The 18,496-nt window shown below is 36.1% G+C and overlaps 1 protein-coding gene across 6 annotated transcripts in view; it reads right to left on the bottom strand.

Moving 5' to 3' along the window:
• Window positions 1–18,496, bottom strand: part of kaznb (kazrin, periplakin interacting protein b) — a 182,868-nt gene that overhangs the window by 138,404 nt on the left and 25,968 nt on the right. For all 6 annotated transcript variants that reach the window (XR_010895334.1, XR_010895335.1, XM_067388090.1 and 3 more), the window contains exon 2: window positions 768–925. Coding sequence is in view for 4 of the 6 variants with exons in the window: in XM_067388090.1 (XP_067244191.1) it covers window positions 768–925 (158 nt within the window). In the remaining 2 variants the exon portion in view is untranslated. The remainder of the gene's footprint in view (window positions 1–767; window positions 926–18,496) is intronic.

The raw sequence follows: 18,496 nt of genomic DNA, 5'->3' as shown, positions 1-18,496 counted from the left end.
GAAATGAACAAAAATGTCCCCTGAATTCAATATGGGGGGCAGAAAATGCCCCTAGACAGCACAATTAAGCAAGATCTATAACGGCTGTAACAATTAAAGTGCAATGTGAAATCAATGATTTTTGCGGTATTACATTTACAGTAGATCTGATCATCTTGCATCATATTTCATTAAAAGCAATCACACATGTTTCTGTTGAGCTTATGAATGCAGTGTCCAATCAGAGGAGTTTTGATTCATTCAGCCGAAGTCGTTCAGTGCGTGTGAATCTGCATTTGTGAATTCTCTCATAGTATAAACAACAAAGTTCAGAAAGATGCAAGTAAGAGATTCGAAGTTATGCGGTACACCGCTTGTGAAAGTTCTTTGCTTGCTTTCTATATATTATTTCTTCCATTTTGTTTTTCATGCTACAGAAATAACCAATGTGAAGAACCAATGTAATCAAATTACAATATCAAGAGCAATAATAAACAGTAATGATTTTTGTCATAATATTGCAGCTTTGCCTTCTTATAAGTTATTTTCATTTATAGTCTATTTATGCAATTTTTGTGTAAATATATGTACATGAGCAGCATTAAACAGTCTGTGTAAATAAACATAAATGGCATGTCAGATGCAGAATCTCTTCCACTTTGCAGTATAAAGATCGCTTTTGTTGATGTTGAAAAAACTGACTGGTAACTGGTTAAATTGAAGTATCTGACACAAAAAAAATCTAAGTAAAAACAACATACATTTAATAAGGTAGTAGATGTTTTTACCTGTGCATCCATTAGCAGGTGTCTCATTAGAGCCATGGATTGGCTCAAAGTATCCCTCTCGGTGGGCAGAAAGGTGTCCTCTTCGTGGCTCATGGCGTTGGGTCTGTTCACCATGAAGTGAGCGATCTGGTCGTTCAGGCTATTCAGAGATTGCACAGCTGGAGAGAACGAATGAAAGATGGATCAGAATCACTCCTGAGTGCACACTAGTACCATATCCCCTATATGCGTTTCATATTTTATTATAGTCAAGTTTACATTATACAGCAACAACCGCCCATACATAAAGCACTGTTATAACTTCACTGATGAAATAATTGCCCTGTCATTTCTATCAGATAACACAAGGCCATGAGACTCTCTGAGCTGTTATTGCTTTTCTTGAATTGCTCTGGGCAAAAAGAACATAAAAATAAAGCCAGCATTGGCACTCCATTTGGACCAAGTGTCAACCATATAGGATAGCAATCAAAAGCCTTTTCAAACAAGTGTTGGGCTTTCAGTGTTTCTGCAGCTCTTACGGAAAAACACATCAAGTATTTTCCCTAATAATAGCCATGAATTGTAAAATAACTGTCATTTTGTGTCATTAAGAAGGCTTTCAAACTTGATCGTCATGAAATCATATTTACATTTAGACTCATTTAAAAGTTTGGTGTCAGTACGAAGAAATTACTATAGTAAAAACTTTTACATTGTTACAAAAGGCTCTCCTTTTGAATTTTCTGTTCTTCATGGTTTCCACAAAAATATCAACTGTTTTCAGCGTTGATATTAATAAGAAACGTTTCTTGAGCACCAAATCGTATTAGAATGATTTCTGAAGCATCATGTGACATTGAAGACTTGAGAAATGATGCTGAAAATTCAGCTTTGCCATCACAGGAATAAAAAAAAAATTAAAATTGTAAAAACCTTTATCAATATTACTGTTTTTACTAAATTTTAGATCAAGCAAATGCAGCTTTGGTTAGCATAAGAGACTTCTTTCAAAAACAAACAATCATACTGACCCAAAACTTCTGGATGGTAATTTATTTATATACTATATAAATGTAAATTCATCTACAAAGAACAGAACCCAATCCCAAAGTAAAAGTCATAAACTGCTTGAATTCACTTAAATTTACTGAATAGAAAAGTGCAAGTCTGGGTCCACTTTAGACATTCTACTTACTATAAGTAATTTTGCAACTACATGTCAACTCACTCATTAGAATATTAGTAGACTGTTAGGATTAGATGTTAGGGTTCATTTTAGAAGAATAAGTTGACATGTAGTTGCAATGTTACTTATAGTCAGTAGGATGTCCGTTGGGGAAGCAACAAAATAAAGTGTTAGTCAAGTCTGCCATCTTTTGTCAAAATATGCAGGGTTTGTTCGATTATTTCCTGTTGCTTAAAAAAAAAAAATTATATTTGTAAAGAACCATGTTGATAAATACATTTAGTGTACTGTCAATGTGTTTTCTGCTTGTGCACATTGCAGAAAAATGATGTATGTGTCACTCTGACATGAATTTGACCTGTATGATAAAAAAAAAAAAAAAAAAAGTCGAAAGTTTTCACCATGTTGTAATTCCAATATTTCATCACAGTCAATAGCCTCCGCTTGCCATCATTGGGAAAGGTGTGCCTATGTGCATGATCTCAGCTGGCATGTGTCTGGCTTGGTTAGTTCATCAAGCTTTGCTGCAACCCTTCAGATGATTCGGCTCATTGGCATGCAGCCTGCCCTTCTCTAATCCTTCTCCCATGGGCTCGGCAGCTCCCTGCGCAAGCTTCCATTTACCATTAATCCCTCTCACTTAGCGAAGGCTGCCAGAATTATTGTAAGTCCATTACCACTGTAGAAATCTCACATCCATGCCCATTTTAATGCATTTATTCATAGTTCCCGGCAATCACGCCTGACCCTTGTTTGCCTCTATCATCAGTGCATCTGCGTATTCAACAAATTAAAAGAGGCACATTAGTCTTTTTCCACACAACAACATCACAGTGAAGAGTATTTAATATGGCATTGACCTCAGCTGGCCAGAAAGCTATTGCTGACACATACGACCAATAATTACAATTTTTGGTTGACTCATCAGCTCTGATGGCAAACAAGTCAGTGCTGTAGGGTCATACAGAAGAAGTGAGAATTAGACTGACAGAAAAATAGGTCATCATTTACTCACCCTCAAGTTGTCCCAAACCTGTATACCTTTCTTTGTTCTGCTGAACACAAAGGAAGATATTTGGAAGAATGTTTGTAACCAAGCAGATCTCGCCCACATTGACTACCATAGTAGGAAAATATACGAGTCTAGGGGTGAGATCTGCTTATAAACATTCTTCCAAATTTCTTCCTTTGTGTTTAATTTTCTTGGTTGTGAAATCTTCTTCTCCGAAATCTACTTTTTAACCCTTAAGTGGTATTGAAAATCCTGTAACATCTTTTGTGTTTATGGTCAAAAATGACTAGTCTTTTAAAAATTGCTTATAAATCGCTTGTTATGATATATCTTCACCAAATATTAGGATTCAATCTTTTTGTCAAGTCATTTTCTTTCAATTAGGACAGGTTTTGTTATTTTGGAACTGACTGATCTTAGGCCTCATTGATCTGAGCTTATGCACCTCAGTTTTTGAGTGAAAAAAAAAAGCATTATTTGTGTATATTTGTCAATATTCAACTAAATAAACACCACAAGTGTAACAAGGTGGGGAAAAATATTACAAAAATGTTTTGGCCCTCTAGCGATTTTTGGCCCTCTAGCGGTTAATAAACAGAACTGCACGCATTTTGCGGAGGAACATTCTAGCCGGAACTACTTTTCTCTATGTAAGTCTATGGCGAGTCACGCAGTTTCTGTGATACCCTGCGGCGGGTCCTACCAGTCCGGTCTGAAATAGTCCGAATATAAACACTTATTATAAGTGTACCATAATGATTCAGGATAAGACAAAAACACATTTTGGAAAATGGATTCATGTTGTATATTTTCATTATGTAATTTTTGTAAATTTTTAACACCAAAAAACTTGCGGACTGCAGCTTTAACTAGCATTTTCAAGAGAAAGAAAATCCTCTCCCGGTCAAAATAACCCGAACACAACCCGAGGATTAAACTTGTCAGGTAGGCAAAATAAAACTGTGATATTGTATGAGCTAAAACTGATTGAAAATTATGATCATTAATGTTTTGCCATGCTTTCATTTTCCAGCAAAATTGTTTGTTTTCTGTGTAATTATAATCAGTATTGAATTTCCAGGTAATACTGCTAAAACTAGCAACACTAAGATCCCACTAGTAATGTACTAACTAACATTAACACAATTAGCAATAAATTTTTTTTCACTACTCAGTTGTCTTTGTTAACGTTAGTCAATAGAAATACAACTATTCATTGTTAGATGATGTTAGCTCAAGTCTGTGAAAAAAGATGAATAAATACTTTAGAAGTATTTTTCATTGTTAGTTCGTGTTAGCTCAAGTCCAAGATCTAATATGATATATAACAACAGATACAACTTTTTATTTAATTATGTATTAATAAACTAAGATTAAAGGTGCCCTTGACTCAAAAATTGAATTTACCCTGGCATAGTTAAATAACAAGAGTTCAGTACATGGAAAAGACATACAGTGAGTCTCAAACTCCATTGTTTCCTCCTTCGTATATAAATCTCATTTGTTTAAACGACCTCCGAAGAACAGGCGAATCTCAACATAACACCGACTGTTACGTAACAGTCGGGGTGTACGCCCCAATATTTGCATATGCCAGCCCACGTTCCCAACAATTATCAAAGGCATTACACAAGGGCAGCCAGTTAACGTCTGGATCTGCACACAGCTGAATCATCAGACTAGGTAAGCAAGAACAACAGCGAAAAATGGCAGATGGAGCAATAATAAGTGACATGATCCATGATAACATGATATTTTTAGTAATATTTGTAAATTGTCTTTCTAAATGTTTCGTTAGCATGTTGCTAATGTACTGTTAAATGCGGTTAAAGTTACCATCGTTTCTTACTGTATTCACGGAGACAAGACTGTCGTTATTTTAATTTTTTAAACACTTGCAGTCTGTATAATTCATAAACACAACTTCATTCTTTATAAATCTCTCCAACAGTGTAGGATTAGCCGTTAGCCACGGAGCCCAGCCTCAGATTCACTCAGAATTAAACTTTTAACATAAAAATAAATACTTTACTCACATAATTCGAAGCACGCATACAGCATGCATGACGAACATCTTGTAAAGATCCATTTTAGGGTTATATTAGCTGTGTGAACTTTGTAAATGCGCTGTAATATAGTTGACAGCTCGTTTGGCAGGAAGCTCGCGTCTTAAAGGGGCGGCGTCGAGTGAAATCGGTGCATAGTTAATGGTGCCCCAAAATAGGCAGTTAAAAAAATAATTTAAAAAAATCTATGGGGTATTTTGAGCTGAAACTTCACAGACACATTCAGGAGACACCTTAGACTTATATTACATCTTGTAAAAAAACGTTTGTGGGCACCTTTAATAAATGGTTTAAAGGTATTTTTCATTGTTGGTTCAAAAATTTGACATTTTATAATAGAAATGTTAATGTATAATACAAATATTTAATTTTAAAATAAAAAAATAAATATGCAAATGCAAAGTTAATAATTTCTTATTTTAAATTTGTGTACAGCAAACATCTTTGGGACTTGACAGCCCCACATCTCATTCACTTTCACTGTAGAGAAAAAAAAAACATTCTGTTGAACTTCTCCTTTTGTCTTCCACAGAGGAAAGAAAGCCATACAGGTTTAGAATGACATTACATGAGAATGAATAAACAATGGCAGATTTTTAAATTTTTGGGTGAACTGTCCCTTTAAGAGTCAGGCTAGTAAGCTTCCCCTGCAGTTGTTATTCAACTAGGGAGCCTGTTAGTGCTCAATGCATCATGTGAAAATGCAGCCATGGCTGATATGCTTCACTGTTTAAAACCTCAAGAAAATAGTAAATTCTACGTACTCCATCTGTTCTGTCCACTAAAAACATTTCCATCTTTCACGCTTGCTTTGATTCTGAAGCAATATGAAGCACTTGAGGGTTATTGATCAGACAGACAGACATAGACAGTCATAGATAAAGATAGATATAGATAGATATTGATATAGATAGATCCTTTCCAGGGTTTGAACCTCTAACCTTTGGCTTACCAGCCCAGTTATTCATCCACTATGTTGCAGCCACCTGATTAACAAGTGAGAGAATATCGGGTCATTCGTTGGATGAATAAAACAAGGACCAGTTTGATCTCATAATGCACAGTTAATGAAAACTTAATTAAGTTTGGGGGGATGTGACTCAGCATATCCAAAGGCCCTTAACAGCAAAAACAGAAGCACAAGGGCATGAAAGAGCCTTTACTATCTTTCTTTCGCACTGAGGTATGGATTTAAAATCTGGTGCAGTCAGCTACAGCATTGCAGGGGTCATTTAAGATTTGAGAAGATACCTTCACATAGAGACAGCAAATACTGTCTCCACTTAGAGAGAGATTTCCAAGCAGCATTTCTTCCATTTTCCATGGGTGGATTGTTTTCGTGCGATCGGAGATGCTCAAATCGCATTTCAGGAAATACCACAATATCTCTGCTATTGCTGACTGTGGCATAACACAATGCCGGAACAGAATCACATTGTTTCCTTATTATCCTTAACCACTTTGGAGATAAAAGTCAGGAATTTTGTTTTTATTAACACTGAATCCATTCACAAAAAATGAGAAACGTTGGTACTTGAAATGAGAAATGGTACTGCTGAATTGAAAGTTTTGCTGAAGTGTGTGCATTGTGTAATAATGTCAAAAACACAGATGGTGATACACTTTTTCACCTTTGCATGGCCCTCAGAAATACTTGAAATGCCAGGACTGAATGGTCAAACATTCAAATGACTGCTAAACTGTACATTTCTGTATATAAACTGTATATTTCTATATAAGATACTGTTGCTACTTTCGTATCTCTCCACTATCATTCTTTTTATATCAATGCAAGTTAGAATATCTCATCTTACAACTCAAAATGGTTACCGCACTGTAGTTGTTTTCCTGTAAAAATATCTAAAAATGCTTGAAACACAAATTTAAACAGATAGTAAGACCTGAAAATAATATAAAAATATAATAAAATAAAATAAATGGATGTTACATGTATTCATTTTAGGCACCTTTTATCCAAAACAACATACAAATAAGATTACAAACAAGCATGAAATGCAAATTTTGCAGTACGACTGGCAAAAATGGCCTCACAAGACTTCAGTATTAATTTTATGATGAGCATAAACCCTTGATAGATGACTAGAAAAGCTCAAGTGTCTCCAGTTAAAACTCCAATAAAAATGTACAAAAAACAACTGGAAGAAGATAGCTGAGAGAGAACATAAACTAAAGGAAGATGTGATGCATACAGTTAAATATATTCTAAGAAAACATATACAGTATTTACTTTTTTACAAGTAGAAAAAAGTAATTTGGAATGCAGAATCAAACTAATAATAACATTTAAATTAATAATATTTTTGCAGTGTTCATCTTTTCTTCAAGGCCAATTGATTTTCACAATGTTATGAACAATTTTTCTTGACAGTTTTTATACTAGAAAGATGATAATTTAAAACATGCTGGGGTTTTTAATGAAGAGAGGACTAAACATTATCACTTACTTATCAGTAAATAATTCAGTATGCCATAACCTAAAAGGCAGTAACAACTTATAATTACAAAAACAGTAATTTGAAGCCAATCAGCCTCATTCCCAAATGGTAAAGCTCAAATGATAAGTAGCATATTAATAGGACTAAAGAGATAATTAGTCTCACATACACATGCAGTTGTTTGGTCATAACTGAGTTTTAAAAAGTCCCTTACAGGGAGAAATCATGTGGAAGAAGGTCAAAGCCTGTGTGGGCTTCTCTGTTGACTAATAAGGTCAGTCACAGAAAACAGGCGATTGTGAAACAGTCCTGCCATAAAATGCAGTTGCAGTGCACTGAGCGCGTATGTTGAGCAGATTTACGATCAGACCTCGTCTCTGAGCGCTGCAGCGCATCTTGGAATCAAACCCAAAGCTAAATAAAATGTTTATGGTGCCAACTGACGAATGGGGTCTAATTTCACATTCAGCAGTTTACGAGGTGCACGTCTGAAGAGAATACCTTAAGATGTGACAGAGGATAATGAAACTACGACATTGAAAGTGACACGGCATCACATACTGAAACGCAGTGCAATACACTGTTTCAATTTTCCAGCAGTGCTGTCTGTCATGGAGTTTGTGCTTCAATGCGACAACCAAGAGACTTTTCCCAAGAGCAAATCAATAAAGACTGAGTCTCAGTTCCCGTGTAATGACAGAGAGCTATCTGCCTTCACAGGAACGGCTAAAGAATAGAGTTTATGTTTCGCATTGATCATTTATAGACGCTTTGCAATCAGACCTGTGTCAGATTATGACAGATCCACTAAAGAATGGAGATCTCTTTAGTCTGTCAATTGTCACAAACAGCAATGGGACTGATTGGCAGGTCAAGGGAGATGTCGAATGCATTTGAATTTTAGAAAATATCTCAACATGTCTCTATTTAAGCCCGTATTTGTCAAGATACCAATGTATGCAATCTGAGATTACCTCAATATAAACTCAAACATCAAATTTTTCTAATACGAAATCATCTGAGCTTAGCTATCCACACTCATATAGCTCTATAACCTTACTGTACACTCTAAAAAATGCTGGGTTAAAAACAACCCAAGTTGGGTTGAAAATGGACAAACCCAGCGATTGGGTTGTTTTAACCCAGCGGTTGGGTTAAATGTTTGCCCACCTTCTGGGTAGTTTTATTTAAACCAACTATTGTTTAAAAATTGCTATATGGCTAGCTTAAAATGAACCCAAAATAGTTGGGAAATTAAAAACCAGATGCAATTAGAGGCAACAATAATAGACAAAAGGTGAATGTTTATTAATAAGCTTTAATATTTTATTAATATAAATGTAATAGTTTAATAGTTTATTAATATAAATTTATTAATAAGCAATTTAATAAATGTTTATTGTTTAATAATTATTAATTTTAATTAAGCAATACAGTAATTGTTAAACAATAGTTGAGTTAAATAAAACTACCCACCAGGTTGGTCAAACATTTAACCCTACCGCTGGGTTAAAACAACCCAATTGCTGGGTTTGTCCATTTTCAACCCAACTCGGGTTGTTTTTAACCCAGCATTTTTTAGAGTGTATGTCAACAATTGTTATATGCTTGTATTTTCATTTTTCCAATTTTTTTTTGAGATAAACACCAAAGACAATGTTTATTCTTAAATGAATGACTGAATTAGCCATAAAACCAGCCATTTGTTCATTCCTAAATGAATCACTGATTTTGGATTTATCATTTAACTGAATGATTCAATCATTAATTCATAAAAAGAATGGCTGCACTCAGAACCACACACTACCATAATACTCTAACTATTTTCATCTTTCTATGGAACCGAAATAGTAAGAGTATAATGCTAGTACAAAGTTCAGAATTAAGCAAATCACTTATTCCATTGCTAAATGAATCAGCATTTAGAATTAATCATTTAAAGGGATAGTTTACCCCAAAAATTGAAATTTTATTCACCCTCAAGTGGTTCCAAATCTGTACGCATATCTTTCTTCTGTTGAACACAAAAGAAGGTATTTTCAAGAATGTTGAGAACCAGGGAGGTGATGATGTCTGGTTCCCAACATCAACTGTCTGGTTCACAACATTCTTTAAAATATCTTCTTTTGTGTTCAACCAAAGACTATAGAATAACACAAGACATGTCACAGGTATTGTTTTGAATGGGAGAAAGTGTAACGCGCAATATGGCGGAATAAGTCCCGCCTTCAAAATAAGAGCCAATCGCTGACTGGTAAAGTCATCCCGTCACTGCAGCGGCCGTTAGAAGCACTGGTTTCTATAGAAACAGTCAGACGTGCGCCACCGAAATGAGGCACAAGAAACGCGCATTTAGGTCTGCGCATGCGCATTAGCTCGATCGAGCCTAAAAAAATACAGTTTTTATCATGATTCAAGCGTTTGGAAAAAAAAATATGAAACGGTTGTTGTCAGAATTCATTGGTGATTTCAAATATGAAATTTAATCGGAAGCTTGGCAAACAGCTTTGGAGAATTTGATGTTTCCCCATTCAAAGAGATAGGAGCTGCATGGATGCCCAGGATGCCCAAGAGGCGTTTCAAAGATGGCTGCTGAGTGAAATGACTTGTCTTAAAGGGACTTTGGTTCAACAGAAGAAAGACACTCATACAGGTTTGGAACAACATGAGGGTGAGTAAATGATAACACAATATTTGTTTTTGGGTGAACTATCCCTTTAAGAGAATGATTCAAATACTCTCTCATAAAGAGAATCCCTTGTTATGATCAGTGAATGATTCAATGACTCCAAAGACAGCCACCTGTTTATTTCTTATGAATCAGTGTTTTTTGGATGAATTGACACAGTAAATAATTCAAGAAAGTCACTTGTCACCACATACTGACATAATGCTGTAAATTACAGAAAGAGACACTTGTGGGATAAAATGACAAATTATTATTGGTGGCATTAATCCACAGAATGACAGAACTCCAGAATGCACATTGAAGGATAATGAAACGTATATATATTTATTTATGAGCCATTTTGTTTTATAAATCATGTTAAAAAAAAGTATTTTAGGGTTTCAAGATCCTTTAAATCTCCTGAGCTATGAAAGAGCAGGATCAGAATATTGAATGTAAATCCACCAATGCAGAATGTTCAATTCACTTGCTCAGGTAAGATTTCATAATGGGAGTTCCTGTTAACAGCAACACACTACATCTTATGAGGAATCCTCTTAAAAGTCATTGAAATCTTCAAAGAATATCAAGATTTGTTCATTTCTGTTAAAGTTCCATTAAACACTTCTCTTTGGTGACTCTTTGTGTCCATGCCAGTTATGATGAAGCTTTACAATCTGATCTGGGAGATGAATGGAATAAAGTTCAGACTGTTCAAAGTGACAGTTTCATAATTACATCAGAGAACAGTGTGTCGTCACACACAACAGATTGCAGATTCCCTGGTGGAGACATGAAAGAGGAAGGCTGAGAGAAAAAACAGCGCTGAACAAAGCCTGTGGCCATCTGATCTCTAATCTTGCGCTCAGATGATGACAACTGATGGCTGGTGTCCTCTCTCTCTTTGCCTGACAGGAAATGAGAAGAGCCCTATGTTGAAGCTAACGCAGGGCCACCCACTCATTCACCCTGCCAGCGTGGCCCCTGGAACACATTACCATGCAAATGACTACACTCACTCTTCTCTCAGAGAGCGAAATGACACATTAAATGTTCTGACAGAAGATAAAATACAAAAACTTTCTGAGAATGAGTGGAAAATGATTTCAAGAGTCATAAGCCAAGCTAGGGCTTTATGGATCGAGAGAGATCAGTTCTTTATGAGCCAAAGATAAGATGACAGGATGAATCACACAGATCTGTAATCTGTTATGCATTTTGACCAAGCTTGAGCACAAATGTATGATACTCACCGGCTTCACACAAAAGAGTTTATTTTTAGATGGAGGTGAATTTAATTAACTGGGATTAATGAGAATAAGGATTATGTTGTAATACATAATAATGTTACATTTAGCACTGTCACATGAGCAAGAATGATGTTGTAGGGCTACAGAACATCAGTGAAGCTGGATTGCAATTGTTCTATATTTTAATAAACAAGTAGTCAATATTTAAGCTCCTTGTTCGGTAGACGTGATATTCAGATCAAAAGCACAACTGCGAGTTTTATTTTGCAAAAATACAGTTCAATAATCAAGAAGTTAATACTGAGTAACAAAAATTAGCTCCCAACAAACCCACTGTTGGTTCACCTTTGCGAGTCTCTGGACAACACACAACAGTTGTGTTTGCATTCTTATGAATCAGTGTTTGAACGAATCGGTTCAGAAAATGACTCAATTACTCACTCATAAAAACACCGGCTGCATCCAAAATCGCATTCTTACCTACTATATAGTAGGCGAAAAACAGCGTGTGACAAAAGTAGCATATCAGAAAAGAGTAGGCAAATGTACCCGGATGACCTGCTACTACCGCGCACTTCTGATGCCGCGGCCACGCAGAAAGAATAATTGCCGCGCAGAGGACAGAAATCAGGGGAAATCCATTAGATTGTAGTTTTAATGAGAAATAAGTGCAGTGCTCTGGTGAACCGCTATAGAGTTATTGTCGCTATAGAGTTAGAACCTGCAGGTTTACAGGTTTCATAGAAAGAGAACGATGTGAACGCGTGTGAGCAGGCGCGGGCCTGAGCCAAATCAGTCATGGTAAAAATACTGTCATGTTTGAGGACTAAATACCTAAATACGAGAGGCAACGCGAAACTAAGAAAAGAAATGTGAAATAAAACTTCATGTTTTAATGAAAAGTGGCGGAAATAACGGATGATGGGCACAGAATGTTAAAAAAACAATGAGACATTTACAATTACACACCCACCACAGGTGTAGCTTGAAAACTCAAAATACCTCAGTTATATACATCAGTTTAAATAGATTACTGTGTGTGGTGGTGATGTGGGTTTAAGGGATGTTTAGATAACTATAAAAGAGTTAACATGTTCACTTTTCTTAAAGGTGCCCGCGAACGTTTTTTTACAAGATGTAATATAAGTCTAAGGTGTCTCCTGAATGTGTCTGTGAAGTTTCAGCTCAAAATACCCCATAGATTTTTTTAAATTAATTTTTTTAACTGCCTATTTTGGGGCACCATTAACTATGCACTGATTTCACTCGACGCCGCCCCTTTAAGACGCGAGCTTCCTGCCAAACGAGCTGTCAACTATATTACAGCGCATTTACAAAGTTCACACAGCTAATATAACCCTCAAATGGATCTTTACAAGATGTTCGTCATGCATGCTGTATGCATGCTTCGAATTATGTGAGTAAAGTATTTATTTTGATGTTAAAAGTTTAATTCTGAGTGAATCTGAGGCTGGGCTCCGTGGCTAACGGCTAATGCTACACTGTTGGAGAGATTTATAAAGAATGAAGTTGTGTTTATACATTATACAGACTGCAAGTGTTTAAAAAATGAAAATAACGACAGTCTTGTCTCCGTGAAAACAGTAAGAAACGATAGTAACTTTAACCACATTTAACAGTACATTATCAACATGCTAACGAAACATTTAGAAAGACAATTTACAAATATCACTAAATATATCATGATATCATGGATCATGTCAGTTATTATTGCTCCATCTGCCATTTTTCGCTGTTATTCTTGCTTACCTAGTCTGATGATTCGGCTGTGTGCAGATCCAGAAGTTAACTGGCTGCCCTTGTGTAATGCCTTTGATAATTGTTGGGAACGTGGGCTGGCATATGCAAATATTGGGGCGTAAACCCTGACTGTTACGTAACAGTCGGTGTTATGTTGATATTCGCCTGTTCTTCGGAGGTCGTTTAAACAAATGAGATTTATATAAGACGGAGGAAACAATGGAGTTTGAGACTCACTGTATGTCTTTTCCATGTACTGAACTCTTGTTATTTAACTATGCCAAGGTAAATTCAATTTTTGAGTCAAGGGCACCTTTAAAAATATTTAGCTATCAGATCTGTTTAAATGCTTCAGTTTTCGTATTATAATATATTAAAACAAATTGAAGCATTTAAACTGATATAATACTGTATATCAGTTTATATCCTTCAAGATTATAATATATTTTATTATATTACATTATAATGTAAGCCTAATAAAAAAAAATTGATCCCACAAGGGGATTGTTTAGGGCTCCTGTCCACTAAAAATCTTGAAACCTCCTGGTATAGAAAAATCTGGGAAATTCATAAGCAATAAACATGTCATTTTCACTGTCTTAACACTGTCTGTTGCTAATAATTTACAAAACCATACCATAATGTGTACAAAAACACGTCCCAATCCATCAGTGTAACTGCTCATATTATATTATTATAAAGAATTTAACTGTCCTGCAGGAGATTTTTAGTTAAAAGTTAAAAGTTACAGTTGCATGATAAAACCTTTTTTTTTTTCGTGTGTGTGCTTATGTTCATTGTACAGGTCTGATATAAAGAATGTTCTTGCTCAGGTGGCCAAAATATGCGCTCAACATAGAAAAGTTTTGCTCAGCGAGAAAAAAAATTAGAGGGAACATTGCTTAAGTGTGTATACGATGCACACTTTACTATCCCATGATAGTAAAATCACTGGCAGTGAAGCGACGTAACTGACACTGGTAGGTCACATGATAATGACAACATGACGAATGTAGCACGTCCAGATTACATTCATACTACACACACTCATACTAGAACTTACTTTTTTAGAGGACGTGAAGTAATTACTTATTCGAAATAAGTACCTACTCAAGAGAGTATGCGATTTCGGACGCAGCCAGTCACTAGTTGCCACCTACTGGCGTGTAACCAACAGCAAGAATCACTGAGCAGTCTGTGGGATAAAATGAAAATAATCATTAGTGAACTTGAGCACCACGATTTTAGAAAGCCATATCATACATAAATACTAGTCTAATGCATGGAAAAGTAGGAAAGTGGAATAAAAAAACACGTTCTGTTGTGTGAATGGCCCTATATCTTAAAATGCCACTCAGCCAATCAAATTTGAGGACAAAAAGTTCTACCAAACCGTGTTCATGAGTCGTAATGATACGATCTTGTTTCAATTTAACGCATGATTTGGCAGCCTGAGACAAAATTGAGAATCCTAAAAGATTCCTCTGATGCCAGGCCAAAATCGAAAGTCTTTAAATTGCTAGTTTGACAGCTGATTAATGACCATTGCGATTAAATTTTACCTCTGATGAAATTCTGGCAGTGTCAGAAGATTTGACGCACAGTTCTGCAGTGTGGCGTCTTCTACGGCAATCGTCAAATCAAAAACCTGATGACTCAAATTAGTGAGAACAACAACAAACCACGTTATATATTTCTTTTCAAGACAAGCCATATTTCAAATTAATGCTAGAGATTGTTTTGTTTGCTAGCCACCATTTCTATCCCGCATGTAATGCAGCTCACCAAACTCTGATGACGTAAAACTCTGGATGAGTCTTTTTTTTAACACGTCTTGACTGCCGAACAGTCTGACATGAATGACAACTAAAACCCTACAGTGTGACATGGCTTACAGCGGGGATCATGTTCGTACAGTCTGACAAGCAACAGTCGTAATGGACTATTATAAATCGTACAGTGTGAACTCGGCTTTACCCACCTCAGAGTATTCATAGCAACCTTGACATGATACTGTCATACTGAGACTTGACGGCAGTTTATGCTCCATTCAAATTCGGTTTAGCTCTACAACAGCATTTCTGATTCCTTCATAACCAAAGAAACGAAAGATGAGAGCAAAAAAGCAAGAAAGAAACAAATTCTGAGTACTATTATGTTCAAGGGGGGATCTGATGAGGTCTTTGATTCCTCTGTAGCTGCTGGGAGCAAAAGGAGTCACTATGGGGCACCGTCTGCCAAAGCAATTTGAGAGCTTTCCAATGGCTTCACACTTCAAAAGTGAGGAGCAGAGTTAGATGAATGGATGTTCGGTCCCTCGCAGGTTTTTCAAGCGCACCAGGGAACGCATTCAGCATCACCCCATTACCAAGGAAAAACACAACCAAATCAAAATGGAGACAAAACAGAAAAGAAACAAGAAATGGCTGCAACTGCCTTCAAGGGGGGAGCACAATCCCGTTCTTTTAGCCTTCCAAATGAACGGTGAAATCAGATTCCAGAATGGCATATGCAACAGTCATGCTAATTGCCAGGCAGTGGAAGCCTAGACAATTTTGACAGTTTTATTATAGTTTTCGAAGCAATTGTTTTGCATATTATAACAGAATTCCACACTATATGCATCACTCACTCAGGAACCTGCAATTTTGTTGTTTACATCACCGTAATAAACGGCTATCTTTGACAGTGTGCAATCCATTCCATGAGTGCCTTTGATTGTATGGTCTCCTGAGAGGCTGACTGTGTGAGCCTGCACCTGCATTCCTGATACAAAGAGACTTAATGCATTTGCTGTTTTGAAATGATGATTTGGCTCAACAGGACTAGGTATAAAAAAAAAAAAGAAAGAAAAGAAAAGTGCCACAGATAATACACACATATGACTGTTTTAATTCAATGGCTGTGTTCATGAGTCTGTGATTTTTAGCATGTGTTAGCCATCTGTGACCGTTTAGACCTTTGCACCTCTGCAATTTGCTGCAAGCGAGCGCGAGAGAGAGAGAGAGGCTTGCTACAGTGTTGTACAAGGTCAGTCCTCAGTAGAGAAAAAAAAAAAAAATGTAAATGTGGTGATTTCCGAAAACATGAGTCAAATTGGTCTGACCCGTTAAAGAGATAGTTCTCCCAAATAGGAAAATTCCCAAATAAGTTTGACGTCATTAAAGGATAAGTCCACTTTCAAATAAAATTTTCCTGATAATTTACTCACCCCCATGTCATCCAAGATGTTCATGTCTTTCTTCAGTCGAAAAGAAATTAAGGTTTTTGATGAAAACATTCCAGGATTATTCTCCTTATAGTGGACTTCATTGGCCTCCAAATGGTTGAAGGTCAAAATTACAGTTTCAGTGCAGCTTCAAAGGGCTTTAAACGATACCAGACGAGGAATACGTGTCTTAATCTAGCGAAAAGATCGGTCAAAAATATATAACAATAAATATATAACTCTGGCATAGTGGTTTTTGGATATTTAACTGCAAAATCCGTACATATTGCACCTTTAACTAGGTTTTTAATGGGATGGCAGACAGCAGTGTGAGTAAAATAATAGATGCCCCAGCCACGTTTAAGTCCAAAGTCTGGTGGATCATCATTATAGGATTGTCTAGCAATACATTAATTATCGCAGAATTGCTGTATCATGATATCATCGGTATCTTGAGCCATGTATCGTGTATGGCATCATGAGGTACCACGTGATTCCCACCCCTAGCATTAACAAGTGTTTGTCCATCAACAAACAGATCTGTATAATTCTAGTTTATTGCGGTGCACATGTGGGAACTGTATTAACTGTATCAATAACAGTGCATAAGTTAGCCGAGCACTAATGTGAATGACTAATAAAACAAATCTTGCTCCATCCTTTATCATTACTTAAAGTAGTAAAAACAACAGACAATCTGTGATAACTGACACAGTTTTAGGTAATAGTGAGCCACAGCTGATTAACAAAACTATTTCAGTAAGACAGTAATAACATGAGTTAGCCAGAGACATACACAATATAAAACACAAAACCACAAATTTTGAACTCACGGTAGAAAATATATACTTACATCAATAATTAATCATACTTACAGGTTGTGATTCTGAAGAGAAAGTTGGTCCAAAAAAAGTGGGTCCTGTCCCATCTTTAATAAGTTTTTTGTAAATCCCATTAGTATTGCTGTGGTAATTTTAACCACTGACTCTTCATATACTCATTCTTTGGAAATGTATAAAAGAGAATTTGCTTTTGCAGCGCAGAAAACAGCATCTTTTCAACATGTACGTTACACATACAAAACACGAGGGCAGGTCAAAGTATACGTTGTTCACGGGCATTATGCAAATACGTTACCGCGTTAAAGTGGAATTCCTTTTTTTATTGCATTATTATAATTCAGTATAAAACAAATAATACAGAACAATTAACATGAACATGTGGGGATACAGAGAAGTAAAATAAATAAAAAAAACTATTTTTTTTTAATGAGGGATGTGGAAATCCTGAGACTCATTTCACACTGAATGAAAGGTCATATTTGAAGAAAAAAAAGCACAATATGGGCACTTTATACACATTTGCAAATAATATCATTTAGTGCTTTAACTTTGGCAACACTAAAAAACTAAAACTACAAAAAAAAAAAAAAAAATTGAAGCTAGAATATTTACAAGGATTTACAAGAATTTACAAGTGAAAACTAGACTGGGTAAACCCAGCCTGATCTGCCGGCGATTTGATTTCACCCGGCAACTCAGTCTGGAAAGCCGTACATTCATTTCTACTGCTTCTGTTACACTTTTGCGGGAACCAATCACAGACTGGCTTATCCACCTTCCTCGCTATTGGCGGGTATAACACGATGATGATGATAGAGAAGCGACAAGCGACGGAAAGCACGACTGCCAATCCAATTCCTTTTAACCTCTCGACAATGCTGAATGACTTCTTTAGCAAACAAATCGCTCGAGTGGGTGTAAATACCACTCACTTTCATGTTTTGTCTTTTGCACAACCTGCAAAAATCCCTCGATGCCATTGCTGCTTCTGCAAACCGCTGATCAATGCTACAAACTAAACCTGTCTGGAGTTTTCGCGTCGCTCTGCAAAGTACGTCACCCGGATCGTTGATCTGATTGGTTGAAGGACTATCCAATTGCGTGAATAATGCTCATTGATCACGCCTCTTGTACAGTAGAAAGTAAACTCCCCAGACCAATGTTCAATTTTAAATTGAGCTTGGTCTGGTGATAGCCAGACAAAGTGAAAACTACAATAAATTGAAAATAAAATTGAAATTAAAACAAAATTTATATTAGCACGCAAGTCATATGCACCATTTGTATGGTACATTTTT

Source organism: Chanodichthys erythropterus, chromosome 6 (genome assembly GCF_024489055.1).
Source record: "Chanodichthys erythropterus isolate Z2021 chromosome 6, ASM2448905v1, whole genome shotgun sequence".
Lineage (NCBI taxonomy): Eukaryota > Metazoa > Chordata > Actinopteri > Cypriniformes > Xenocyprididae > Chanodichthys > Chanodichthys erythropterus.
Note: the sequence above shows the minus strand (reverse complement) of the source record. Positions and strands in the feature narration are given on the sequence as shown.